The sequence below is a fragment of the Cariama cristata genome, unplaced genomic scaffold (genome assembly GCF_000690535.1).
Source record: "Cariama cristata isolate BGI_N322 unplaced genomic scaffold, ASM69053v1 scaffold22894, whole genome shotgun sequence".
NCBI lineage: Eukaryota > Metazoa > Chordata > Aves > Cariamiformes > Cariamidae > Cariama > Cariama cristata.
In genome coordinates this window covers 1,288-28,725 of record NW_009611568.1, presented here as the reverse complement: position 1 = coordinate 28,725, position 27,438 = coordinate 1,288, and the positions used below count along the sequence as shown (strand labels likewise).

Below are 27,438 nucleotides of genomic sequence, written 5' to 3'. Positions count from 1 at the left end.
TGAGACCTATATTTTACTTGAAAGCTGTATGAACCCTAATGAAATCTGGGCTTGGCTTCTACTAATGTTCATGGGCAGATGGTGGATTACATGGTCTGGGTTCCTGATGGACAGATGGTGTGGTGACCTACACAGTTAATAGAGCTGTGTTTGTGCTTTTATTATTATTTGCAGACCCTCTTCAGCTGCTTCGAGAAGTAGGTGTTCTGTGTTAGCCTAAATCTCTCCCCTTTTCCCAGGTGATTCTCTTTAAATACCAATGAAGGAATATGCTGATATATTTGTAAAAGCTATCCAAATAACTCTGTGTTATGTTTCAGCCTGACATAAGCTAGCATTTGATCTGATCTAAAGCTAGTACATCCCCTCTGCTGCCTCCCACCCACGTGAAGGGAGAGAAGTGTTTTGCTCTCCAGCACGCACCATGCAGAAGAGGACCTGGGGTGTGGAGATGGGTTTGGGATTTGGCAGAGTATTTGCAGAAAGCTCACAAGGTATGGAAGAGGTGGGAATAAGTAAGTCCAGGACATGCAGAGTTCAGCTGAAACAGAAAAAAACAAGACAGGCATAAACCCATGGAGGAAAGAAAAAGCTTCCCTGTACAGTAACTTGCTATGCATTGCTGGAATTAATTGAAAATGTAGAGTTACTCAGTGTTGCCTGTGCTCAGAGTAAAACACAGCAAACTGTTTGAAGAGTTAAAGACAGACCTCAGTGAGGAATTTTTTGCCACTTTTTCACTGAAAGTATAACTTTTCAATAAGCCCATGTTTTTACTGATTCAGTTTTGGAGTTCTTCCACAAGTACATTTGTTTGAAGCTTTTTAACCTGCATTTTTAACAGTTTGCTTATCCTTGCCCGATCTCTTTGTTTTATTTTTGCCTGCTGTGCAGAAGGACATGGTATTCTGCTATTGAGAGGTTATTGAAACATCCCATCATGTGCATTTGTGGATATCACAGGCATTGAATCGAAACTGTGTAATCGAAACTGTGTTCATTTTTCAATGAAATCATTAAAGCCAGCTTGTGATTGCTACACAGTGGCATTGAATACAAGATGCTTTAAAGCATCTTCTGTTTATTGTAATGAAATAACATGAAATGTTAGCACTTTGAGGAAGGGTTTGTTTTCTCTGTATTAATAACAAGGAAGCTGTCCTCACCAGCACTGAAACGTTTTGTCTAGGATATTGAGGACCATTGTTCTTCTGATTTGTACAATGAGTTCTTTTGTTCAAAGTGCTAGAGTGAAATTAATTACAACACAGAAGATGTTTTGATCTAGAAAGCAAGTGGGTTTTTTTAATGCCTGCTGAATTAGGAGCTGCCCCTAATCTTATTAAAAGTAGTGTCACCACTGAAGTACTGGTTTTGACTTCTGCTGACATCACAGCAGCAAGTACTGTAAAGCTAAAAATGATTAAAATGGAATTTTATTTTGGAAATTTTTTTTCATTGTACTTATTTTTTAGGGAAGCTCTTCCTCTGATTCCTCCCATTGCTGCTTTCCATCTAAAAAACTCTATTTTCTGTAAAATTGCAGTGTTGAGTTCTGGAAAGCTTTCACTAGCTGGACTTGGACTGAAACATTATTTTTGTTTTTAAATGCATAAGCCAAATCCTTCCATGGGTTTACTTACACAGAAAGCAAAAGTAATGTTTGCTTGTGACAACAGTGTGCTAAAGAGGCTAATTATGCAGATGTAGTATTTGAAGTTCCTCTGCTTTTTTTTGTTCTTGTCAGTGAGTTCTTACAGCAAAGCAAATGTATGCACTTTAAGTTGAGAAAGGGATTTGCCTCCTTCCTGCCTTCAGAAAAATGAATGGTGCCTTTCCACTAACAGTGACTGATCTGTTTCCATCCGTTATGCAACACCCATTAATGGTTTTTCAGAGCAGCTGATGAGTAATTGCAATACTAGTTATAACTCAATGCCCTTAGACTCAATTCTAGTTCCCAGGGACATTGAAGGTTTGGGGATGCAGAACATGGCCCTGCTTTCTCTTCTTCAGGAGCTTTTAAGATGTTCATGGTCTTCAGCAGGGTACCAAAATGTCATTCGGCACGTGATCTCAGCAGGCGGACTGTCCTTGGCTGGAGACGTGGCCCCTGGCTTATCTTCCAGGTTGCCTTTAGGGGTTAAGATGATCTGGGGTCTAGCAGTCACACAAAATACTTTTAGACTTGCCTATGTATTAGCACATTCAAATCTTCCTTGTGTAGGATCCAGGTTTACAAAAGTGTGTCTGCAAGTTGTGGCACCTTGAGACCACTGTCCAGGGGATGGAAGAGCGCTGAAGGCATCAACCTGTTCTCTTTGCAGCCCATGGGGAAGGCTGCAACCTAATACTCTACTGACTCAAAGTGGTGGTGCAGAGTGCTGGAAAAAACCCTACCCACTGCCAGACTTGGGCAGATGAGAGCTGGTCTGCATGTGGTTTAATTCACCCTGAACTGTTATAGATTTAGGCAGGTCCAATATCCTGCATTAGCTGGGGAAAGGGGGATTTACCCTCAGAGCACGAGTACGAAGCATCACATATTCCTAAATCTGTGCTGGATGCCTTGCTCATGACATTGGATGCTTGACTGGAGCGCAAGAAAGTTGTGGCTTTAGCTGTCGGCAGGGCAGGAGATGAAGTACATCTTGTTCCATCTCTGACATGTAGGTGTTGCCGTTAATTGCTTATCGGTCTCAGTGTTGTGTGGCTGTAGGAGTTGATGATCTCTGATTTGGGAGCACAAACCCACCCTGTCAGCTGTGCTACTGTTGTATGTCACTTGACTTCAGTTGATCTGACTGCAGAGCCAGTGTCAGTTCTCTGGCAGAATCTGTGTTTTGGAGGTGACTTCCCATCTCCCTCTGGCTGACACAGAGCGTTAGAAAGGGTTACAGATCTGTGCAAGGTCTGTCCTTCAGCATCATTGCCTTTGGAACAGGAACACACAAAGGCTTGTTTTTATATACCACAATAGGTTGGGGATAGCCCAGCAGCACCTTTGTCTCCTGCTGCTTTTATGTTTGTGTAACCAGATTACATACCTCCTTCTTCGGCTTCTTGATTCTCACCCAGCATTTCTCTAATTTAAGACTTAATCCAATTACACGAGGTACTAGAAACCATTGCATGCTTGCGTAGATCATATTGTGTTTTCTATTAATAAATTTCTGCTCTGTATGGAAATGAGTAATTTAGTTCAAGATGTTGCTTTAGATTTAGGCATGCTTCCCACGCAGCCGTCTCCTTCAGCTCCACTATTTCCAAAATAATTTTGCACAGAGAGAGATCATATGCACTTACCTACCAACTGCATTGAGGTTGGTGGTACTGTAATGGTAAGAGTTACCAGATGGTGATGTTTTTCAGTCTTACAATATTTTTTTCTTAGTTTATAGGCATAGTTTGTGGTGTTGTTTTAGTAATGTGTAGAATTTTGAGGGCAGCTCTTGCAAAGAGCAAGGCAATGGAATCTCTACTTTAATCTCTCCATGGTTAATAGCTGTGATAACGTACTCGAGGGCTAGGGTACCCGAGGAGCATGCTGCACTTGTTTTCCACCTTTGCCAAGACTGGCAAAGATGACATAAAGTAAGTAATAGCTGTAGTTACAGTATCACTGAAAAAGGGGAAAGCCTGACCTGGGGAATCTGTGTCTCCTCCCCCTCACAGCAAAGCAGCAGTGGCAGTTTTCTTTGCCTTAGGTGAACCAGGACCTGAGTGTCCTTAAGCTGAAGGGGGGTTTGGGATGTTTCTAGTCCTCTACTTGTACAGACATTCAACAAGCTTGAGTAGAATGTGAGCATCAGACACCTTGCTGCTCTGTGTTCTGCCAGATTTGAATACTAAAGAAAAATAAATTGAAGGAATTTCACAGATGTGTTCTTTATTGTCAGTCTCCAAATCAAATAAATTCTCAGTTTTTCCAGGGAATTAATTTTGAACTTTGAGCAGCTTCACGTTGGGAGTAAAACTAATTTGGTAATGCCAAAAAAGAAGCTTAATAAATTAGTCATGAAAAGCACTGGTTATATGAATTCTCATCGTTAATCATTCCCACTGTGAAACAAATTGTTTACTTTGGATTTTAATAACTTTTAGAACTTAAGCTCTGGATCACACTCTGACTTGGAGCTGAGGGAGCATGGCTGGAGTTTAGACTGCTGCAGTCTGGCACCCAGATACCTCTGTTTGCTGCCTGGGAGTCTCTGGAGCTCAAGGCATTAGCACCTCTGGAGCTTCTGTTGGATGCCTCATTCCTTCACTCAGAAATGTTTTTTCTTAATATGGGAAATTTTCTGTGGCACCTTTCAGTGTCACTGTCATTGCTTCCCTTTCTGGCCAAAGGCAGAGTGTGGCAGTCAGACATGGTTCCCCCATTTGAACCTTTTGCCAGCTGGGCAGGTGCGTACCTCGTCCCATAATCAGTCCCGCAGTATATTTAGACTTTGGCCATCATAGCTGGGTGCGTGTTTTCCTCCTTGGTTTAAGAACCATTCAGAGATATTAAGGCCAAATAGGATAATGTCCCAGTCTAGTCTGACCTTCTGCAAATCCCTAGCAAGGAATACCTCCCAGGATTTCCTGCTTGTGTTTAATCTCAAATGTTTTAAAGCTGCTGTTGGGTTGTGTCTTACCACCTTTCAGTGTCTGAGCCTTTATGGTTCACAGATATTTCATTTTCTGAAGTGTAGGGCTCTTTGACTAAGAACAGTGATTCTCAGGACCTGGGACCATAAAGCATACAGCAAAAATCACAGGGCTTTCAGAGATAGTAGCATTGGTGGCCTTTCTGTGGCTACTGTCTGTTCTTCTGCCCAGCCCCTACCTGAAAGTGTACCTTAACAGTATAGCTAAGGCAAGTCAGTGCCTCCACCACCATGTGTGTGCTTGCAGTGCTTATCTTCCATTCAAATGAGAGATCCTATGGAGGCAGGGTCAGTTGCTTTGGTTTCCAGATGTAGCAGGACAGCGAACCCAGCCCTGTACTCCTACTTAGAGGTTTGCATGAGACCATCATCTCACTGGACATGGGGCCGGGAAGAGGGACAAGAGAAGCATGCTTTTTGATGGCTCTTCATCATCAAGTCAGCCAATCTGTAACAAGAAGTTGCAGCCAAAAATCTCAGTTGTGTTTTGTTTCTGCCAGTGGTTAATGTATTCTTGTCTGAGATGACAGAACAGAGTTGAGGTCCCTCTTGGTGGACGTGGCCAGCGTACAGGAAGGAGAGGGCAGATGCAGGTGGTAGAGGATGCAGGTGGATGTTAAAGGAAGCTGCTTGATCTGATTTGGCTCTGATGTCAATGAATAACTTAGATTCCCCTTAGACTGAAATCCTAGGCCTAATTAAGAAATTTATGCTTTGTCTGTAATTGTGTGAGTGCCCAAGATGGTGATCAGAGAAGCACAAGGCTAGGAGACAGGACAAGAGTAGGAAGCTTCAGCTGCCCTGTGTCAGTTAGACAGATGTGGCTGTGGGACACACCACCAATACTCCATTTTAGCCACAAACTTCTATGGAGCAGCAGGTTAGGGAACCCCAGGGAGGAGAAGCCATCACTGATGTGATTCTGAGAAAGGCAGAGGAACGTGTTCAAAACAGTGTTTTCAAAGAGCTGCTCTGTGATGGGAACCATAATGTGCTCCAGATCAACATCCTTGGGGAAAAAGAAAAAAAAGAAAAAAAAAAACACATAGAAAACTTCACTTTTTTGGAGTGTTTTTTGCTCAAAATTCAAAACAACAACTGCGCAGAAATGGAGAAGCGTACTTAAAATAAGCTAGGCAGAGAGCAATTGCCCCATCATCTATCAGAGCAGACATGAGAAATGGTGCAGGAAAGCCAGCATGACTAAACAGAAGGCCCTGGAGGCTATTGAAAACAAAAAAGCATTTTTCAAAAATCTGGAGAAAGTGGAAAAGGTTATAAACTCTAGCAGATTAAATATATGAACAGAACAAAGCAGGCAAAAGAGGATTTTGAGAGATGACTTGCAAAGGGGAGAAAAATAACTGTCTTGGTTTGATTTCTTATAGGTCTGAAACATGTGAGAGACTTTGGAGAGTGCTACTGACTGCTTAGGCTCTGAAAGGAGGACTCAGGGAAGATCTAGCCATAGCAGAAAAACTACATTTAATTTTTTCTGCACACAAGCTTGCTACAGATCAGCTCACAGAGGTTACCGTGCTGGAATGTCGTTGTGGGGAGTCAGCAGAGACCCTGCCTTAAACTGCGGTGCCTATTGCAGAGGCTGTAAAAAAGATAAAATATATGCTTTTATAGCAAGTTGCCAGGACTGGATGTATTGACCCAGGAGTTTTAAATGAGTTTAAGGGTGAAATAGTTGAGTTGTTAAGTGAGAAGTTATGCTCCTCTATTGAAGCTGCTGTCGTGTCCAAGGACTGCGATGCTTCACCTGTAACACAATTTTTAAAACAGATCCTAGAGGAGTTCTGGCAATTCACTGATCAGCTGTACCTGACAGACTGATAAAACTAGCAAGGAGTGCAGTGGATGAATTACACGGGCAACTATTGGGAAAGGGTCCACGTGGTTTTTATAAAGAGAAGTCCTGCTTTGCAGAGCTGTTTGAATTCTTTGAAGGAGTCAGTAACCATATAAATAAAGGCAATTCAGTTGATGCAGCCTACTTGGACTTCCAAAAGACAAGACCTCTTACCAAAAGGGACCTAGGTGACCATGCAGTCAGAGGAGAGGTCCTTTCATGGATGAAATATTGGTTAAAAAAAAAAAAAAGAAAAAAAAAAAGGCAATTATTTTCACAGTTATTTGAGATCACTAGAGGAGCAGCTTAGGGATCTGTGTTGAGACCTGTGCTGCTTAAATCTACTCTGAAATGATCTGGAAAAAGTGATGGAAGGTGCAATGCCAAACTTTATCTGCCTTTGGGTAAACATAAAGTGTGATGCACATTGAGTAAAATCATACTACAGTGGCATATAAAAGGGCGGGCTCAGGGCTGACGATAACCCAGAGGCATAAGACCTTAACATTGTGCGAGATGAGTGAAAATGTCAGCTCGGGGCTCATGGCTTTCAACAGCGAAAATCAATTCTTGTTTATCAGGAACAGAGAACAAAGCAATCGCATTGTGCTATCATGTAAATCCACAGCATGCCCATGTGTGTTTGACATACTGCCAACCCCCTTGTCCTGGAAAGGACAGAACATGACGGAGTAGTTTTGGAGAGCAACGATATGGTCAGAAAAAAGGTGCTGTACCAGGACCGCCCCAATAGTTCAGAGCACATCAGCCCAGAAAGGGGCACATGAAGAGGAATTCCTGCAAGCTGTTAGGTCATCACTACTGTGGGTTATGGAAATGGAATCAGTTGTTCTCCCTCTTCCAAACCAAGGACTGGGGGATCTCATGCAAAACCAGCAGGTATAAGGTGGGGAACAAAGAGGTTCTTCACCCCACATGTTGTTAAGCTTTGGCTTTTCTGGTCACAGAGTGAGGCAGATGTCAAAGGTGCAGGTAGGAGGGGGTGACTGCCCCGTTCTCAGAAGACAGAGTCAAAGTGAAGACCACAGCTCCAGTTCCAGAAGTCTCTTTTGACCTACAGATTGTTGGAGGTTGGGAAAATTAAGGGAAATTGTTACAAGATGCAAGTGTTTGAGGAAGTGTCACTACATGCTTGCTCTGTGTTATTTTTCCACAGGCACATGCTCTTAAAGTCAGGCTAGGAGGCTAGCTGGACCTTTGGTCTGACCAGCTACAGCTGATCTCCATACCTCCTGATCCTCCTCCATCACTGCTCTCCTCATCCATGCCCAGAGGGAACTGCTAGTTTTTGAAGCGATGGTTCCCAGCTTATCGGAGTTGATCAATAGCGGCTGCCCGCACAGGACGTGGGTCTGCCCCGTCTCCCCAGCAGCACGCTGCTGTTCGGCACGCATGCCTCACAAGCTTTGCGCCTACGGCAGCGAGAACAGGCTGCCGAGAGTGAGGCTGCCGCTGCTATTGAGTTCCCATTTACAGCAGGTTGTCTGCAGCTGCTGTTTATTTTTTATCTACTGTGCAAATAAGGGCAGAAGAGAAAATATCTCCAGAGAAACCTCTGATAAAGTTTCCAGTCCCTAAGAGAAAATTAAATTTTATCAAGCTTTTCAAAACACAACTGCAGATCATCGTCTTCTCTTGCATTCATCTCCCTTATTTTGCAGATTGCACATTTGTTAAAATCTGGCTGTCTCCTGGCCACATCTTTTCCACCTGTCTTCTGCTATCCCTGCTTCCCTGCAGTATGGACCAGATCAGTGTTCAGGCCATAGCTGGAGTTCAACAGCTGCAAGGTAGCAATCCTTGAATCTCTGTTCCAGCTACACCGCTGCAATGTGTCAAAGCTGGCCTGAACAGAGACCAGAAACAAAGCATGCCAGTGTCTGAGAAGTAAAGATAAGTGTCTGATACTTTCCAACACTACATTTCTACATGAGCAATGGGCAAATACCAGGAGAGAATATGCAGAATAGCTGGTGAGCAGCGGTTATGCAGTGTGACTTGGGCAGGACGTCTCGCTGGGTGGCTGGCAGGGAAGGCGTAGCTACGAGAAGGGCATGAAGAAAGCATGTTTGGCAAGGGCAGAGGGTGCAGCCTGCAAAGCTGCTCTTCTCTCACAGAGTACTCTGGTACCCGTTGTAACTGGGTTATTCTGCTCCATGTTTGGAAGAGTAATAAACCAGTGATGATGTAATGAAATAATAACTTTTTTTTGGCCAGGTAGCAGTTGTATCTTAAAAGCATAGAGATTGTTGTTGCCAACTTAAGCATGATACCTAAGCTCTATATTAAGCATCTATCTCGTGCTGTCCTTTGGCTTTGGTATGTGGGAGAGAACTGTTTTGGAGAAAAGCAGGTGACAGAGAAGTCATGTGTGCTGTAATTGTGTGATATCTGAAAATGTTTTTGTCATTTGCAATCATAGGTCAAGATAAAAGCCCTAAAGCTACAGGGCAAAGTTTCAGAGAAAATAAAAGTTCACTGGAAAAACTGGCATAGAATTACCTGTAGAGAAGCTAGGGGTAAAACTCAGTCTTATCTCTCCAGGTAATCTTGAAAAGGAGATCAGCATGATGTTGCAACGTGTAGCTAAAAAACCGAGTGTAGAAAGCCTTATCTCAAATGGTAGTGTCTGCTACTTGCTTTGTAAAGCCTGCAAAAGCCTTTAAAAAGTAAAAGCCTTTAACTAGAGGAAGCAGAGGAGGGAAGCTGCTTCCCAGGAGGAGGATTTCCACCTTGCCTGGGAGCTAACAAGAGAAAAAAGAAATAACCTTAAGCACTCCCAGTCTAAGGCTTTGTCACTGTACATGGCAGAGTAAGAAGTTTGCAGATTTAGCATCTTAAATTTTTTAACACTGAGTTTTGTTAAAGGTGGGATTTCTCAAGTTGCTTCCATCTTCAGTGGACATTCCCTGTATCTGAATCACTAATATGATTGAAGGAGTAGCAAGGTGAGTACCCTTCAGATTGGGCTGGTGCCTGGTGATGACATGGAAAACCTCTTCTTGACAATCTATCTCATTTCCCCAAATCGTAGTTTACACAGTCTTCAAAGTCAACATAAGTGGGAGAGCATGGATTGATTTTTAGCTCCCTGAAACTCTTTGCCTTCCCTACTAGAGAGCTAAGACCCAAGCTCAAAAACAAAAATACAGGGTGTTGCAGTGTGAAGCATGTTGAGGTACTTGAACAAAACCTCTGAAGAGAAATGGGCGTTTCTGTTTCTAGTACCTTATCCAGTATTCTACCTAGTATAGTGTCACCTTAGCAGGAAGTTTGAATGTAATTCCAGAAAAGACACTGTATTGCGGACTTTTTTTAATATCATCAGCTCTTCTGTTGATTTCTGTGCTTTTCTCACTGTTGGCTCTGTCTGGGTTTTGTACTTCTGTTTGATATTTGACCTTTTGCTGCTGCTTATAAAACCCTCCCTAGTCCTCTGGAGGTGCAGGTTCATGAACCGTGAGTCAGTTTAACTGGCCTCGTGCTCAGGGCAGAGTTATTTCTTCTAGCACCCTATGCACTCCCCCGGGCCCTGAGCCAGAACCAGCATTTGCCAGACCTCTGTGAGCTTCTTAACTCACTGACCTGGCAGAAATCTAACAAAGTAAGATTGAAAAAAAAAAAAAAAAGGCAGCTGGATAGTTTCCTGCCAGGTCAGTGAGTTAACGCTGCTTATGGAAGAGACCAACAACTGCCAAAGCTGGCAGAGAGACCTGCTTTTAATGGCAGTCAACCACTTGGTTAGCTTTGGGAAGTGCAGCCCGGGGTTGCAAGCTCCGGCTGCTTTGGCACTCGCTGGGTTCTTCCTTGTGTTTGCTGTGCTTTGCCATTTCAGCCGCATGCACTGCCAGTTGCTGCCCCTGGCCTCATCCAAAAGTTGCCACTTTTGTTAAAGGACTCGTTAACACCTGCAAACTTGGAGAACACTAAAATGAGGGCCACTGCTATGGCTGCACAACATGTCCCGCTGGAGTACAAAACAGGACTTTGCCCAGCTTAGCAGAGCAGCCCAGAGAGCCAAGAAGACAGGCAAGGGGCAGAGCCTGGTGTTTTTCCAGAGATTCAGGAGATGGACACTGCACCCTGGCCTTCTTCGTGCACCCTTGCTGCAAGGGCAGGCAGTCCTGCTGTGTGGACCCAGACTCGCTTGGCACACACGGACTAGTCAGTTCCTACCTGTGCAGGATGCCTTGGCCCACAGCCTAAGGAGAAGGGAGCCAGGTGAGCATCAGGCTGGATAACCTCTCCTGCCTCCCTCTAGCGCAGGCAGGTCACTGCTGCTTTGTAGGTACTCCAACTTCTCCATGTGCATGATGCAGCAGCTGCATGCAAGTAAAACCCAAGCCCTTTCTGAGGATGAGGGCAGTCTGAGGTGTTGACTTACCTTTCAAAGCCAAGCTGGAGAAGGCTTCAGGCTACCTCGAGTGATTTGGCTGTGGCAGATTGCTCCTGTTGCCATGCTTCTAGGGGAAGGGGAGAGGCTTTGGAGCCCCTGAAAGAAGTACAGCGTGGGGGAGGAGGATCTTCCACTGCTAGAACTAAATCAGTCTGGCCTACAGCCAGCCCTTGGGAGTGCCCAGAAAGGAGGGGCAAGGTGAATTCCTGATGTACTGCCTGCCAGGTAGTCTCACCTGTGCTGTATTTGGTCTGATCACTTTCAGGTTATTGGAAATCACTGTTGAAAAAAAAAAATTCACATACTTTGTGTAAAGTGGTAAAAAATACTTTTGTGTTTGTAATGTCCTGTCTTTAGGCTGAACCATGGGGCTATTCCCTAAGCAGATATTTTTTTAATATGAAGAAAATAATTAGTGTTTTTTACAGTGTCTGTAAGTCAGAGCATGTCTCTCCTTTGATTTCTGTAGATGAGAGAAAGGACTTACAGATGACATTGTGTACCCAGCCTTACTGCGACCTCCGCAGCTTTTCCAAAGTCCGTAGTTATCCCAGATCAGTGTTTGTCTAGATGTGTTTGCAGCTATTTTAGTTAAACTCAGACAACTTCATGGGCGCTTCTGTGTTCATCATTCTGAGGTTGTGGCTTCTGTTTCTGCACTGGACAAGTGTTGGAGAGGTACCCAGAGGCCTTGTGGTCCTCTTGCTCTCTTATGTAAGGCGCAGTGCAAAAAGCCCTCAATATTTTTCTTGGGAAAAGACACATACTTTTGCTGGCAAATAATTGTGAAACAGGTCTTGAAAACTGCTCCACCGATACCCAGCTGGAAACCAGCTTAACCTCCTGTATCTGTGCTAGCTGCTGGAGGAGCCTAAGGGTGTTTTACTGTCACTTTTTGCAAACCTGGTAGCAGGGAAAAAAGTGTTCGGTTAAGTCAGAGTGCTCAGCCTTCCCTGGAGTGACAGGTCTAGCGAACATTAACGCAGCAGTGTAGTCAAGATCTGATGGGCTCTTGGCCAAATGCCCAAGGTGGGGCTGACATAGACAGGCAGCCTGGGAGAACAGGTGCACTTGGATCTGTATCTTTCATTTTTAATGCTGGTGAAAGGAAAAGCTGCCACCCACTCCCCTGTGGATGGGTACAACTTCCCAGGCAGCCAGTGACTGGATATGGGGAGCTTGGGTCTCTTTGCCATCCCAGCCATCTGCCTTCTCTGTGTTGTCGTGCTGTTTCCAAAACCCTCTGGCACATGGTCACTGGGGCTGGGGCTGCCACCAGTGTCTCGGACATTGCTGTGTCCCCTTGCATTGGCTTGCCCGCGGACAGGATGTTCCCAGGGGTGTGGGTGGGAGGCACACCAACAAGAGATTTGTGGACTGGTGGGTTGCAGGGAGAGGGATGCCAGCTGGGGAGTGAGGGCTTGGCTGTGGGAGTGGAGCTGCGTTCCTGATGCCATGAACCCCTAGAGACAGATGGACACATGACACCCAGCTTCTGCTACGGTGCAGCAACGTCACTAAAGGCCATTGAAGTGAGATCTTGGTCACAAGAAGACACAGCCGCCACCCCTTCACACATCTGTACAAAAGCAACTTGCTTTTGGCAGTGGTTGGAGAGAGGGATTTGACAGGATTGCAGATTGCAAGAGCTGTACTGAGCCACCAGCTGTGGATAGGAGAGCAATGTTAAAGTGTGGATGAGGCCCTTGATGCAGGCCCTCAGTTAGGGTTCCCTGCAGTGCAGGCAGCGCACGTAACACTGAGGCTCTCTCTTCTCTCTTTGCAGGAACATGACATTGAGACAGCTTTTGGAGTGGTCCATGTCACCATGCGGGGCACACCCAAGGGGAACAGACCTGTCATCCTCACATACCATGACATTGGCCTCAACCGTAAGCCCTTGCATTCCCAGGACCCTGAAAAAGTGGTTGTTTGTGGTATTTGCTTTTTTGAGTGCGGGGACCAGTGGCACTGGCCTGGAACTGAGATGAGAGAGGTCATTCCAGGGTAAAAAGATAAAGGTCTGCAGGAGAGAGAGCATGTGGCATGCCCATGTCCGTTCCAACAGCCCTTGAAAGGTAGGGCCAAGGTGGAAAGGAGGACATAGGTCCACGAGCACACTGTAGTGCTGTAACTGACTTGTTGTACTGTGTGACAGAGCTGCCACAAGGCATCCATTTCCTGGATGCTAGCCAGGTGAGCAAGTCCCTTCTACAAGGCTGCAGAAGTAGTGTAATGTTTCTAGCGGGCTCGGTTGCTCTTTCGACTTGTCTTCCCACCCAACGTGTACTGTTACGTTCACACAGGTGCTCCTCACTCCCCTGAGCACACATGCTGGAGCATCGCTTGTCTGCCTGCCCTCCAGACGTGGCAGTTACTTTGCTAGGACTGGCTCCTGCATTGCAGTCAGGGGCATAGCAGCGTGCATCACCCAGCATCCACTGCCCCGCAGACGCAGCCGTGGGCGGGTTGGGCTCATGCAGGTGTGTGCTGTAGTGTTTGGAGGGTGGATTGCAATAAAACTTCAGGAATTGTCTCATTTCTTTTTGTTGTTGTTGTAGACAAATCCTGTTTTAACGCATTCTTTAACTTCGAAGACATGCAAGAGATCACTCAGCATTTTGCTGTGTGCCACGTGGATGCACCAGGCCAGCAGGAAGGAGCCCCCCCATTCCCATCTGGGTAAGAGCTCTGCAGAGTCCCTTGTTGGTCCAGATGTGGTCTGGATTGCAGTCTGGACTGAGGTGGCACCTGATTTAAGCCAACGAGGGCTGCCAGGCTGAGTGTAGTGGGAGGCAGCTTTCAGGAGCAGAGGAAATGGGAAGATGAGGAGGCTTCCCAAGGGGCATTCAGGGAACTCCCCTATTACTGAGGCATGGGTAAAGCCCTCAGTAGTGGTGAGTGCTGATACCAGGTTTCTGACTTGAGCATGAGCTCAGCACGCTGCAGTTTAGCTGGCGTTCCTTGCTCCGTCTGTCCATCCTCCCACAGAAGTCTGACTGCCCAAAACCTACAGCTCTGTGTTAGTCTTGCTCTGAGGGATGGGATCCATGCAGTTGGCTGGAATACACAGTTATCGTTGCAAAATAATCACCTATGCACATTCCTGTCAGATGTTCCTTGTCTCTCCTACCTTGGGTAGAGCTGGAAGGTAACCTCTGTCAAGCTGTATTTGGAGGTGCTTTGATTTCACTTTCTCTTGGTTTTCAGGTACCAGTATCCCAGTATGGATGAACTGGCTGAAATGCTGCCCGCTGTTCTGACGCACCTGAAGTAAGTCTCTGAAAGGAAATGGGGTGAGCCAGCTGGATACAGCTATTTCAGCACCCACCTCTATCTCTGCTTGCAACATCTGATACGCTCACTGAGTTGTCCCAAGAGGCCTGAGCATCTCCTAACCTGTGTAACCCTGTCTGGTTCTTATGCTGGGAACATTGTCTGCCACATGAGACAATTTATGGCTGCTGCATCATTGCTGGGTCGTTTCAAAAATGAACCATAAGTGAACAGCTTGATGCAGAGAGAGGGCAGGCTTTGCCTCTAGGGATGCTTTGGCTGTAAGCTTAAGTTAGCCTTGCTGATTGTGAAATGCCTGTATTTCAGCCTGAAAAGCTTCATTGGGATTGGACTGGGAGCTGGCGCTTATGTCCTCAGCAGGTGTGCAGTAAGTATCTCTTCATTTCCTTGTGACTTACATGAGCTGTGGTCTTCCACTGGTTAAACAGACTATTTTTGGGGCATAGGCAAAGTAGCAGTCAGTAATTAGAGTAGGCCTGGAGGGAGCCATGTGAGAGCTACTTCACAACCAAGGTTACTCTGAAGCTATGCCAGATGTGGAAAGATTGTATTTTGATGTCTTTGAGTCAGCAGAGCCCATCCTGGCTGCTAGCAATATCCAGCCTTGTGTCTTTACAAAGACTGGCTGCATTACTGTATGCTGTTTCCAGTGTTTGTGACATTAAACAATTGATTTGGTCAGGTGCTGTGAACTGGCGCTGATGAGGAATGTGCTTTTTCACTGGAAGGAAGTAGATTTTGCACTCCACCCTTTGACAAAAGAGTGCAAGCTTTATCTTGGTACTTCTACATTTCTCTCTAGCGGGGTGTTTATAAGCATGTGAAATCAGTAAACATAGTTTAGCAGCCCAGGAATTTGCCTGAGTCTTTCAGAGATAGCGTTAAAAAAAACCAAACAGCCAAACAACAGAAATCTGACATTCTCAGTAAAGTTTGCTTCAAGTTGTTGAGTTGCTGATGATTTAGGCCATTATTGCTTCTAAAAGCCACTTCACCATGCAGCTGCCCCTCCTACAAAAAGTTCTCTGCTCCCATTTCCTCCAGTCAGGGTTGAGCCTGGGGCAGTGTGAGGCACTGGTATTTGCTCTGTTCCTTGTCTTTTGTGTCTTGTGTAGTTTTCAGTCTCACTAAAGAGAAGATCACACAAATAAGCCTTTTTCCTCAGCTCAGTGAAGTGCCAGAAAGCCCTTGCCATGCTACCTGGATTCCAGACAGTTTCCTTCTGAGGACAGAGTTGTTTCCCTCTGCTTATCCAGTGTGAGTGTATACAGTGGAGCAGAAGAGCTGATGTAAAATTTCAGCCTTGGAGTAAACCTACAGCTCAAAGTTCTCTGGTTGTGTTAGACTGCTGGGTTTGTGTTTTCAAGCAGTTCTCAAAGTATTTTGTACCCGTGCTCCCCACACACACCCCCCCGCGCAAGGTAAATTGCGGGGCGCTGGGGATGCCAGGCTGGAGCAGGGGATGGGGTGTCTGCAGGCTTGAGGGGCCGTGCAGGTGCCCTCTGGTGAGCTGGGTGTCCCTGCAGCTGGGGCTTCCCAGGCCTCTGCTCAGGCTGCAGGTGCTTGCAGGGCCTCTGCACTAACTCCTGCGCCATTTGCCAAATACTGCCAGTTTGCCATATCTCCACTGGGAGACTGCCTCTTCCTTGAGGAGTGGAAGGAGGTGCTCTCCGGGCACAGGAGTTTGTCCAGGTCCTTCCCGGAGGTGCCAGACTGGAGCAGAGGGAGTCTCTGCCCACAGCCCTGGAATACACGGGAGCCTGAGCAGGACGTGCGGCGACACCACACACGTGGGTCACCAGAAGACACTGCTGAGGCCTACTTGGGCTGCAGGTGCTGTGTGAGCAATCAGTCCCTCAGTGCCAAAAACTGTATCAAGTAAGGTCTGGCTGGGAGCCAGCTTTGGGCCAGGCTCTGAAAAGGCCACTGGCTGCCTGGCACAGAAGGAGCTCCCCGCTTAGTCTTTGTTTTACTCTGTCTTCCTTTTGCAAGAAGCTTTCCATCTGCCGCACCTGCCATTGACCGGTGTGTGGGCTGAATCATCCTTCTCAGTGTGCCTGTGCTCTCTCCCCACAGCTCAGCCATCCCGACCTCGTGGAGGGACTCGTTCTTATTAATGTTGATCCCTGTGCAAAGGGCTGGATTGACTGGGCAGCATCGAAGGTGAGATTCTCCTTCCCCTGCATATCTCCTCTCTGCAGTGCTTAATGAACAGTGTGTAGAGTAACAAGAAAAACGACAGAATACAGGAATTTGTCCGTTTTTGGCAAAAACTACAATCTCATTTCTCTCCCTGCTGCATTCTCAGTCTGGTTGTAGTACAGCCTCTACCATAGGAGCACAGGGATGGCTGTGAATGACAAATTCTGGTAAACTGCTTGGAGATGAGTGGCTGTTGAGCACTCAACTTTCCTCTGATCTAGTACTCATGCTTGCAGGCTTCGTTTGGCTGAGGTTGAATGGATCTTTTAATTATTCTGTTATTCTGGCAACTTGCAGTTATTCAGGGTTCCAAGTTTCTGGAGAGCTGTGTGTTGTGTGTGCACGGGCTTCTTTGGAGACTTGCACGCCCATTCCAAGCTTCAGGCAGTTGTTTCTTATATCACTTCAATAGTTTCTTTGTTATTTTCTTTAGTCTGAGGGGCTGCTTTGAAATTTGTAATGAAACTGCATTTTCCAGTTACTGTCCCTCCTCCTCATTCATGGCCACTCTTCAGTTTTCAGGCTGGACAACCAACATAGTGGATATTGTCTTGGCACATCATTTTGGCCACGTAAGTACCCAGCAGGTATTAATGTTGCCTGTGCAACTGTACATGGAGCTATAACTTCTGTATGTTCCTGCTCTGAAATAGCTCTCATCCATCAAATAAGGGTTGCCACAGATAGTACTATCTTCTCTGTGTGTCAAGCTTGCATCAGGGCTTTGCACACTGCGGGGAGTGTGCACGTCCTCACGCTTGCCCAAGCTGTCTCCAGACATGTTAAGGAAGTAGCATCCCACACACTACAGCTAGAACTCCTGTCTTTGTGGTGTCCAGGAAGCTGTCTGCAGAAATGAGTGGCAGCTGGTTTTCTGTAGCCAGCATGGAAGCATTCGGGCTGTAGGTAGAGCACAGATCAGCTGGGAGTTGACAGTGGAATATTGTATGTGTCCAAATGTTGGAAGTGCTGCATTCTTCTCTTCGTCTTCCCCTTCAATTTCAGCAGAGGCAATCCAGTCCCTCCTGAAAACTCTGGATACAGCAATGCCTTCTGTTTGGGATTTACTGGCTCCCAACCAGCAAGCTTAGCGGGCAGCTGAAAGGATGTGTGCCTCATGCACACTATGTATGTTATATATGATATGCAACAGATCGGTCCCTGACCTGAAGCCCTCCTGCAGCAGCACGTCTGCAGTGGAAAGAGTCACATAGCTTCCCCCTACTTAGAGCACATGCTGTTCTCTTCCCACTTTCAGGCCCCTTCATTGTATGTAGTGCTTCCTTGCATTCCCTTTTCTCACTGTCTCTCTCTAGCTCTCATTGGAATGCAGTTTCTTCATAAAACTGGGATTCAGTTTTACTTTGGTCCCAGTCTTGGGGCTTACCTATAAAGCTTTGCTTCTTTAACATTAAGCACAAGCAGAAGACCTTCCCAAAACAGAGTGATTTGTATCTGTATAAGCATTACTGAGGCTTGGGAGGTAACTTCTCTCATCTCAAGGTACCTTTGTACTCCTGCAGCAGAATGTGCACTGCCACGTGTAAAAGTGTAGCCACATTACCAAAGTATGGCATGTAACAGTCATGTCACAGAAACACTTCATGTAGCCTAGGTACTAAGGCAGCCTGGAGTCGCTGCCCTCTGTGTTATTGTTCATAGGGAATGATGTGTATGGAGACAGTGTAATACTTCATTATTTTGATGAGTATCATTTCTTTACTTGTGAAAAAGATGGTGTTCCCTATCTTTCAATTCTGCTTTTGTACAGGAGGAACTGCAGGCAAATCTAGATTTGATCCAAACATACAGGCTTCATATCGCGCAGGACATTAACCAAGATAACCTTCAGCTGTTCCTCACTTCATATAACAGGTACAGGATACCTTTTTGCCTGCTAGATTGCTCCCATAGTTTCCCTGATCAGTAGAATTACTGCCATATGTATTATTCTATTGGATATTACATCATATGAACCTTTGTCCTAAGCCTAGTTTTCAGCCATTATCCTGAGCCAAGCTCAGCCCTCGTGCCTGAATGACCCTTTCACACCTCAGCAGATCATCTCTCTGGGCACACAGCAAGCTTACCATGAGAGCTTGGGTCCTGTTTTCTGGCGGTGACTGTTGGGGCTCCTGGTCATGGCATGACGCAGGGAGTGATAACCTGTCCCTGGGTGCTGGAACCAGCACTCCTGGTTGGATTTTGAATGCTTCCACGATAACCAGTTTCCTCTGCTGATTTGATGGAGAATTGTTCTGCTTTGTCTTTCAGTCGTAGAGACCTGGAAATTGAGAGACCAGTTCTTGGCATCAATGAAAATACTGCAAAAACACTCAAGTAAGTTGCTCTGATCAGCCTGTCTCAGTCACTTACTGTGCAGTCCCTTCAGCAGAAAAGCTGTTGCTGCTTCTCAGCAAGAACGCTACAAGCCCAAGCGCTGGAAAAACTATTCGAGACAGTCCCAGGCTGTGGTGCAGTGCTGTCAGCTAGAATGGGGCAGAGAGGTGTCTGGAAGCCCTTTCCTTAAGTACACACTGAGACCCTCCAGAAGGCAGGGTCAGAGGAATAAGTACATCCACCCAGCAGTCACTGTACTTGCTGAGTAGTTAGTTTGATTGTTTTGCATGAAAAATTAGAGAGGCAGGTTTTTGTTTGTTGCCACTGACTGCCTTTCCCCACCTTGCTGAAAAAAGTTACCTGCACAATTCTCCCAGAGATGGCAGTGGGTTCTGAATGCAGAGAATGCAGTGGTGTTTTCCCACCTTGGCAGTGACTCTTTCATCTGAGAGGGGATAGTCTGTGCAGGGTACAGCTGAGAAGGGACAGAGACTGGAGAACTAGTGATAATCAGCACAGGGGATGTAGAAGTAAGTTTTCAGATTCCAAGCAAGAAAGCAAAAGGGGCAAATTATCTCCAACATGTAGAGCACATGAAGACTGCAAATTGCAGTGCTGAGGCAGGATGCCTGGGCTGGGCCAGAGAGTGCTGCCCAGGCTCTGCGCTTCACTCCTTGGAAATTTTCTGGATTTGTGCTCCTGCCAGTCCCAGGAATGTTTTAGGCATCCACAGCCAGATCCTCTAGATCTTGGCTAACCTAAAAGAGGTGGATTTCCCTGCTGGGTCGCCAGGCAAAGCCAATTGTGCTGCTCTCTGTCATGCAGGCAGCTGGGAGCCACAGAGCACTGTCTGCCCATTCAAGTGGCTCACAGGGATCTGCAGACCCTTGAAATATCTCTTGTGGAAGTTTGGATCTCTGTGCCTGTAGACTTGCGTATAGATCGTCTGTCTCCTTAGAGGTGGTACTCCACTGGTCCTGAGGTCTGTGGCTCACAACCTCTCTAGTCTAATTTTTGTCATCTAGTCAACGCACAAAAGTGGGGCCTCTAGCTACACCTTTCTTACTTTGATCTGTAAATGAATAGTGCAAATTCACAGCCACTTGTTGTGTGACCTCCTCTGTATGTTTTACACATTGAATGTTAATTCTTCTTCTAGAATTACCATACTTATGAAAATGGATATGAGGGCACAGATTTGCCAACAGAGGCTTTGATATCATGACATTTTTCAATATATTCCCCGACACCTTCTGTGTTTCTTTCTAAAATCCAAACCAAAATACAGTGCTGAGCAGAAGCCAGCCTCAGAAGCATTAAACTCTGGTGGCTGTGGTTATTCTTAATTTCCTAACAGACGTTCATTTCGGAGAGCACATTCCCTTTTGCAGCCTGGGATGGTGTTTCTCCCAGCCCTAGGCAGATCTTTTAACATGTGTGCAACAGTCATGGCAGTTGGCGTGCCTGGAGGGGACAGTATGGATGTGTGTGCGAGCCCTGGAGGATGTTTTGGTGCAACAAAATGCCATGCCGTGGTGTGGTGGCAGATGAGGGTTTTGATGAGCGTTGTTAACCTTTCATGAGGCCATTCACAGAGCGCAACCTTCTCAGAAATCCCTTAGATGCACTGTGAGTAACATCTCTGGTTTGGGTTTTTGCCAGGTGCCCTGCCTTGCTAGTGGTGGGCGACAACTCACCTGCCGTGGAAGCAGTGGTACGTATACGTGAACTCTTCCCTCTCGGGACATTAGCCCCACAAATCACTTGGCAAACCTACCTCATCCAGCAGTGCTTTCACCTTGCCCAGAAGCAGTCACAGAAAGCGGCTCTTTGTCCCAAGCTCTTTTCTAGTCCCCCAGCTATTGAGATCTGTCAGCAACTAGTGGGAGAGCCGAGGCTCAGGAGACTTAATGGCCCTGCAGGGCAGCTCTGAGGTGAGGACAGCAGGATCTGAATACGAAGAGTCCTTGTGCCCAAGCGTTTTGCTTGACAAGTGATGCAGAGGACCCCTTTCAGGAACTTGCGTCTTTCCCTGAGTTCTGCCAAGCTGCTGCCTGGAGTTCAGTTCAAGTCCTGAATTACTGTTCTCTTGCTGTTGTACTGCGGCTACTTGGGGGTTAAAAAAAAGCAGTGTGACTCCAGCTCCTGTGGTGGGGAGTCGTGCAGAGCACTGCAAAAACATTGCATCATAGAGAAGGCAACACTGAGAGGCATCTCCTTCCTGTTGTTCTCTGCAGACACCTATAACCCACTTCCCTCCCAGCACAGTTCTAAATGGGGTATGGCACACTGCAGTGTGGTTATGTTGGATGTTGCTCCTCCCCTTCAGCCAGTGATTATGGGGAGACCAGGGGCTTGTGAACAAAAGCAGTTGTCTTAAGAAACCGTGGAAGAGTGTAGGAGTCTCCTAAAGCAGTAACTTGGACTTAGGAGCTGTGCATGGAGAACTGGTGCAGGGCTTTTTCCGGTCATGGCCTGTTGCCTTTTCATCATTGTGTTTGGTGTGGAAGTCTGAGACATTCTGCAAGTTTTGACTTTGCTAGGATACTATCTCTGAGGATTCTGGTTTCTTCCCAGCCACAGCTCGGGGACAGGATGGGGTCTTCTGGGCCTTGGCTTGCCTATCTGGCTGCCCAGGTTCCAAGCTCATAATAATCTCTCCTGCTGGGGTTGCTTTTCCTATAGGGCCCCCATCTATTCCCTTTTTGCAGTAGCCTTACAGAGAAGAAGTGGCTGTGGCCTCCTTGTCTGGCCAGGGGATTGAGTGATCTCCCTCCATGCTGCACTGCACAGAAGTCTCCTTCTCTTCCAGTCTTGCTGTCAGAGCCCAGAAGGTGCTTCAGGGCTTCATGGTGCATCCCCCAAACCAGGGGATGATTTCCCTTGAAGTCACAGCCGCATCTTACAACAGTGACATTCTGTCACCACAAGGTCCCCTTGGATGGGAACACCTGCCTTTCCTACTGCACCTTTCATTCATTGTTAACTTCCTACTTGCTCTCTGCTTTCTTGCTTGGTCCTTCTTGGCCCCAGAGAAGCTCCCATTGCTGAAGGCAGCCACTGTCTCTGGTGCAGCTGCCCCGCATTTTACATGTGACTCTTCAAGTTTTCTGTGTGATATCATGTCCCTCTTTCCTCTTATTTTAGGTTGAATGCAATTCACGTCTTGACCCAACCAAAACTACCCTTCTGAAGGTGAGTGCCACTCCAGAATCATTCCAGCCTGCACAAAGACATTATTTTTGCTGAGGCCAGCTCCACTTAGGTTTTTGCCTTCCATACATTTAGCTTTAAGAAGTTCGTGGACAGTCATTCAGGGCTGTGTTCTCTCCAGTGTGGAGCCAGACTTGGGAGAGGAGAGTTTGTCAGGGGGTCCCTGAATCCCTGCTTTGTGGGCACTTCTCTGTTACCTTCAACCAGCAGGGAAGACCTGCTGAGAGTTAGCAGAGGTGCCCTGCCTCCGCCTTGCTCTCTGCCAGCAACAACATCACTTTTTCTAGCTTTATACCAGTCCTTCACATCCTCAGCTATGGCTCCACAGTGTGCCAGACAGCTGCTGCATAGAAGTGCAAAGTGACAGGTTTCGGAAGAGTGGCAGGAGGAGCCAGGACAGTGGAGGTTTACTCCTAGGCTCCTAGAGTATGGCCTGAGATCGCTTGGTAATGTGTCCTCCAAGGTGCTGGGTTCCTTCAGCACGAGGCTGCCAGAAGACATCATATCACCAGGCCTTGCTTCGGCTTTAGAGACAAGATGACAGAAGTGTGCCTCAGGTAGCAGTGCAGCCTGGTACCATCAGCCCCGGTGGGGTGGGCAGTGCTGGCGTGGTTCTGGGGTTGTCCTTCTAGGGTGGGAAGGACGGTTCAACCTCCCTTTTGTTTCCTGTTGCAGATGGCCGACTGCGGGGGCCTGCCCCAGGTGGTTCAGGTGAGAAATTCCTCTTCGGCTCTCCTGTGGCATTTGGGTTGTACAGGGCCGCTTGCTCTGCTCGCACTAAAGCTGCACTTTCTGTTTCCACAGCCCGGCAAGCTGACTGAAGCCTTCAAGTACTTTGTGCAGGGAATGGGCTACAGTAAGTGGCAAACACAGTTTTCTGGTTTGGAGCGGGGTTATTGTGAAGGGAACTCAGCCTTTCTGGTCCATCTGAGCCCATTGACATCTGTGTCCCTACGCGTGAGTTAGTGTGGTTGCCAGGAGATCCATCCACGCTGGAAAATCGACTAGTGTGCTAACAAGCCTTAGCAAACCAGTGTTGTTCCCTGACATGTGTTTAATCTGCACTGCAGCTGGAGTGGTGACCCCTTTTTGGTTGCTGGTGTTGGTAAAACCTTGTAAGTCCGTCTTTGTGCCAGTCCAGAAAAGCATGCTCCCAAGAACAGTAAATCTTCTGAAATCTTCTGTGCATACCTTCTCTGGAGGGGCAGGGGTTAGCAGTACAGCCTCATGGTTGTGATGGGTACTTGAGAGCTCTTTCCTTTCTCTTCAGACATATCTGTTTCTTTCAGAGTCTCGCCAGGGGTAAGTGATATCTCAGAATGAAACCCTGTAATGCCAGAACAGAGAGCTGGGTGACTTCTGAGATACCCAGGGAGCCCAGAGGGAGCTGTGCTTTGATCCAGTGCATGCCATGCCCTATGGCTTCCTCCATGTGCTTGGAGGCAGAAGACATTATCTCCTGAGTGTGTCAGACTGACAGCGGTTTAACTCCCCCATCTTCATTACTTCAGAGCCTGGGGGACTTCAGGAGAAGGACTTCTCAGGGCACTAAAGCAACTCCATCTCCATTGCAGGCACCTTGGCACAGCTTTGTCTTGCCTGCCAGGGGCCAGGGCTAGCAGTTCCCCTCTGTGGATGATGAACCTTCAAAAGCTGTAATTCTGGGAGGGGTTGGTTCATGTGGCTGGTTCACCACTAAGCATGGCCACTGTGGCAGCTATGACACTCCCAATGGTCTCCACACAGCCAGAAGTTCTTTGCCGACTCATGGGCGTCAGGATCAGAAGAAGCTGTCCTTTTCCTTAGAGCTATGTGTAGTTGGCATGAACGTGGTAAGACAATCATGTTCTCCAAGCTGGCCGGAAAAGCCTGGTCCTGCAGAGGAGGGTGCCATGTGAGCAGGCTCCCTCAGCCACACAGCCTGAGAGCATTTCAATGTTCACATCTCTTGTGTTCCTGGTGTTAGTCAAGTCAGCAAGTGCTGTCATCAGAGCAAGGACTTCAGCAGCATTTTGGGGGTCAAATCTCTTGCAAATGGGAAGCACACCACTGGGGAAGGACAGGGGATAATTTTTACTTGCAGAATTATGAGCTAGTCCCAGAATGTTTTTCCTAGCTTTGGTGGGCAAGACTGTGTTGGCACTGCTGAGCGTGGCCATGAAGGCCCCCTCTCTTGGGGAGAATGAGAGAGAAGCAAATCAGCAGCTTGCAATTTCTAGAAATGCACAAGCCAGTTCCTCAACAACTGTTCTTGTGCCTTCTGCATGTTGGCTAAAACAGTTGGACCTGCCTGTGCTGGCACTGCAGGTGGAAGGTAACACCTTGCAGGAGGCTTGTAGCAGAGATCTGGTGCTGTCAGCTCAAGGAAGGACATGAATTTCTGTTCTGCATCTGGAGTTGCAGAGTATACCCCAGTTTCCCCACCACAGGAGAATGACGTCTTTGTTGAGCAGTTGTGGTGTGTACAGTGGGGAGGTAGGGTCACCAGGTACACCGCACTTTCCAGCTAAAGGCATTGAAAAGATGTGGCCCTGATGGATTTTTGAGTCAACTTGGCATCTCCCTGAGATGCTCATTAGCAGCTCTTTTCACAAATAGTGGGAGCTTTCAGTGCAGTGTGTGAGCTGGGAATGGAAGGGAGAGTAGCTGGGGATCCCAGGAGCAGCGCAGCTGCTAGTCACACACTGCAACTAATTGGCTCTTTCCTGTATTCATCCCTTTCCTTGTCTCATGTTGTTTCCAGTCCCTTATGTGCAGCTCAGCCACCTAAGCACTGAGTCAGGTACCTTCAACTGTGCATCCGCCTCGGCCCAAGTCTGTGTACTGAGTTGAATGATCCTTCGGGTGCATTGCTCTGTCTCGGCATGTCCTGCTGGTCTGCTGCGGGCTAGGCTGATCCATTGTACGATGTGTATGCTATGGTTTTTCACCTTTCATTTGTATTTCGTTGATTGTTGCATGACTTCAGCTCTGTGGTTTTCTAGAGTGACGAGACTGACTTTCAAAAGGTCATCTGCACAGCAGCTGCCTTGGTTTGCACAAACACTCACCATGACTGCACTTGCAAATGATCAGTTACACTTCTGGCATTTGCTCACCTTGGACCTTTTGAAATTGGGCCTTAAACATCTTGCTTTAGACGTGCAAAGACTCAGTTTTGGCAGCGAAGAGTGAGTTTTCTTCCTGAGGGTATAGCTCTTTTTGTGCTTACCCAGGGACACATACCTGAGTGACTGTGGTACTTGCTCTAGGAACTTCCTCCTTTTCTAAGTCCCACACTTGTTCTTTCTTGCAGTGCCAGCAGCTAGTATGACCAGGCTGATGCGCTCCCGTACTCACTCCTCCTCTAGCGTGGGCTCTGGTGAGAGCGTCCGCAGCCGGTCTCATACTAGCAACCATGGTGAAGGAAGTGCTGGAACCCCAGAAGGAATTGACCTCCAGGATGCACCTCAAACCATGGAAGTATCCTGTTAGGCAGGACCCCCTCTTCTGGATTCAGACAACTCCACTCGCCCCCACTGAACCCACTCAGAATCTAGCATTTCATCCAACATGGCATTAACTGTCCTCTCTAACTTGTGCATGCCCATCTGAGCTGCCACCTCCTTGGTAGTCTGTACTTGGCATTACTTTGGTCCTTTCTGTATGCCGTTGGCATCAGAGCCTCTTTAAAACTCGTTAACATTCCGCAGTCTTAGTAAGTCATGTTACTGTACATGCTGATATCATCCCCTGTCTGTGCTGTATATCAATCCAGATGACAGCCGCTGTCTCCCCTGTTCATTTAAGTATTATTTCTGTGGCTTTGTGAGGTTTAGAATTGCTTTCTAGTTGTGCTTCTGCTAAAGGACCCTTGTGGTGCAGTCAGTATGGCATCCGTGGGACATGGGAAAGCAGGACCATGATGATGTGAAACTCTGGGCTCTTTGGCAGAGCTGTGCCTGGAGCACAGAACCCACCAGAAGGTCCTTGTGTTCCCAGGGCTCTTGGCATGCCAGGCAGCCGTAGGGAAGACAAACGGTCAGAAATACTGTCTTGGTCTCATCTCTGTATGTGTGTGAAGAAGGAGCAGAGTGATTTCTTACCTGAGCCTCCTGAAAGGGCAAAGCAATTAACAAGTAAACTTTAACTAACCAAGGTGCACTATGAACCGAATACAAGGGATTAAACTACAGCAGCCCTGGCTTCCAGACCGCCTCTCCTGCCGAAGGGCCAGATGCAGTTAACACCTAGTCACTGTTCTACCCTGGCACAGGTGAATCTTTAACATCAAGTAGGTTGTGAAATGGGCAGCAGTGCCCCTTGCCAGGTGGAGAACCAGAAATCTCCTGCACTGCCAGCTCTGCTTCCCGCTGCGGCCAGCCCCAGGCAGGGTGTCTGCACAGGCTGTTAACTGAGGCGCAGGCAATACCGGTGAACGTAAATGATGGCCAGCAGATGCACGTTCCTGGGAGTCAGGTCAGAAGCATGCGCAGTGAATGCCTCCATGCAGGCACTATTTACTGTCTTCGTGGAATTCACAGTTCCGCTGCCTTTTTACATCTGGCCGGGTCACAGAAGCTGGGAGGCAAATGCCTGCTGCGTGCCAGGGTCTCGCTGTTAATGGGAGAAAAGGGATGAGTGGTCAGGCTCCTACAGGTCTCGATAGATGAGCAAAACATCCTTTCTTAACTGTTGAGCAGTCCTGACTCACTGGGAGCCAGCTCCTCCGAGGGTCACGCTCACGTTCTGCTCCATTTCAGGTAGGGAATGGGACTGGGAGGGTCTGCCTGAGGGGGACTTTGTACCAGTTATTAAATAAAGCTATAACAGTTTCATTGTTACCCTGTGTGCTCGTGTTGTTTCTCTTGGCATGACCTGACAGCCCAGCCGGTTTTGTCAGTTTTGGTGTCTCCCACTGTGAGAGGCAAACTCTTTCTCATGGAAGGGCTGGTACTGGCCCCCCTCTTGCAAAAGGCGGCCTTGTGGGCACAGAGTGGTCGGGTGGGCCCTGTCCCCTGGAAGGGGCTATCTAAAGGTGCTGGAGAGCTGGCTTGTGCAAAAGTGCAAAAAGAAACTTCCAGCTTTGACGGAGTTGAGATGAAATGACCGGTTTGCTGCAAAACAGGCATGCTGCCAAAGGCGAGCGCTAGGAACCGCGTTCCCTGGTGAACAGTGCTCTGCACCAGCGTGTTTTACGGGTATAACACAAACGTGTAAACCCTGTGACAAGGCAGTTGTCATGACCCGAAAAGGCAGAGGGCAGTTAGGAAGGCAGCGCGAGGTCTGTTCGCACGTCTGCCCCGCACCGCAGCCCGGTGCAGGTGGAGCAGCACGCAGCAGCCGGTTAACACGACCGTTTCTTCTTCTTCTTCTCCTTTTCAGATCCAGCTTTTGCTCTCAAGTTTCAGATGTCTGTCATCTTAACTTTCACAGAAAGCTAGCTGGGACTGAAGAGGGGTTAAACTGTTGGTCACAGT

At 47.3% G+C, this 27,438-nt stretch overlaps 1 protein-coding gene across 3 annotated transcripts in view; it reads left to right on the top strand.

Annotated features, from left to right (window-relative positions):
- The window catches only part of NDRG3 (NDRG family member 3), a 33,445-nt gene extending 7,794 nt beyond the window's left edge, over positions 1 to 25,651 (top strand). For 2 of the 3 annotated variants that reach the window (XM_009698318.1, XM_009698317.1), the window contains 13 exons: positions 12,714 to 12,819; positions 13,489 to 13,609; positions 14,138 to 14,200; positions 14,531 to 14,591; positions 16,301 to 16,387; positions 16,942 to 16,998; positions 18,198 to 18,301; positions 18,701 to 18,766; positions 20,429 to 20,480; positions 21,914 to 21,961; positions 22,655 to 22,690; positions 22,784 to 22,835; positions 25,275 to 25,651. In XM_009698318.1, the coding sequence (XP_009696620.1) occupies positions 12,714 to 12,819; positions 13,489 to 13,609; positions 14,138 to 14,200; positions 14,531 to 14,591; positions 16,301 to 16,387; positions 16,942 to 16,998; positions 18,198 to 18,301; positions 18,701 to 18,766; positions 20,429 to 20,480; positions 21,914 to 21,961; positions 22,655 to 22,690; positions 22,784 to 22,835; positions 25,275 to 25,453 (1,032 nt within the window). In that variant the 3' untranslated portion in view covers positions 25,454 to 25,651. Of the gene's footprint in view, positions 1 to 9,983; positions 9,991 to 12,713; positions 12,820 to 13,488; positions 13,610 to 14,137; positions 14,201 to 14,530; positions 14,592 to 16,300; positions 16,388 to 16,941; positions 16,999 to 18,197; positions 18,302 to 18,700; positions 18,767 to 20,428; positions 20,481 to 21,913; positions 21,962 to 22,654; positions 22,691 to 22,783; positions 22,836 to 25,274 lie in introns of those variants that run through there. The other variant, XM_009698319.1, reaches the window with a different exon arrangement.
- The last annotated feature ends 1,787 nt before the right edge of the window (positions 25,652 to 27,438 follow it).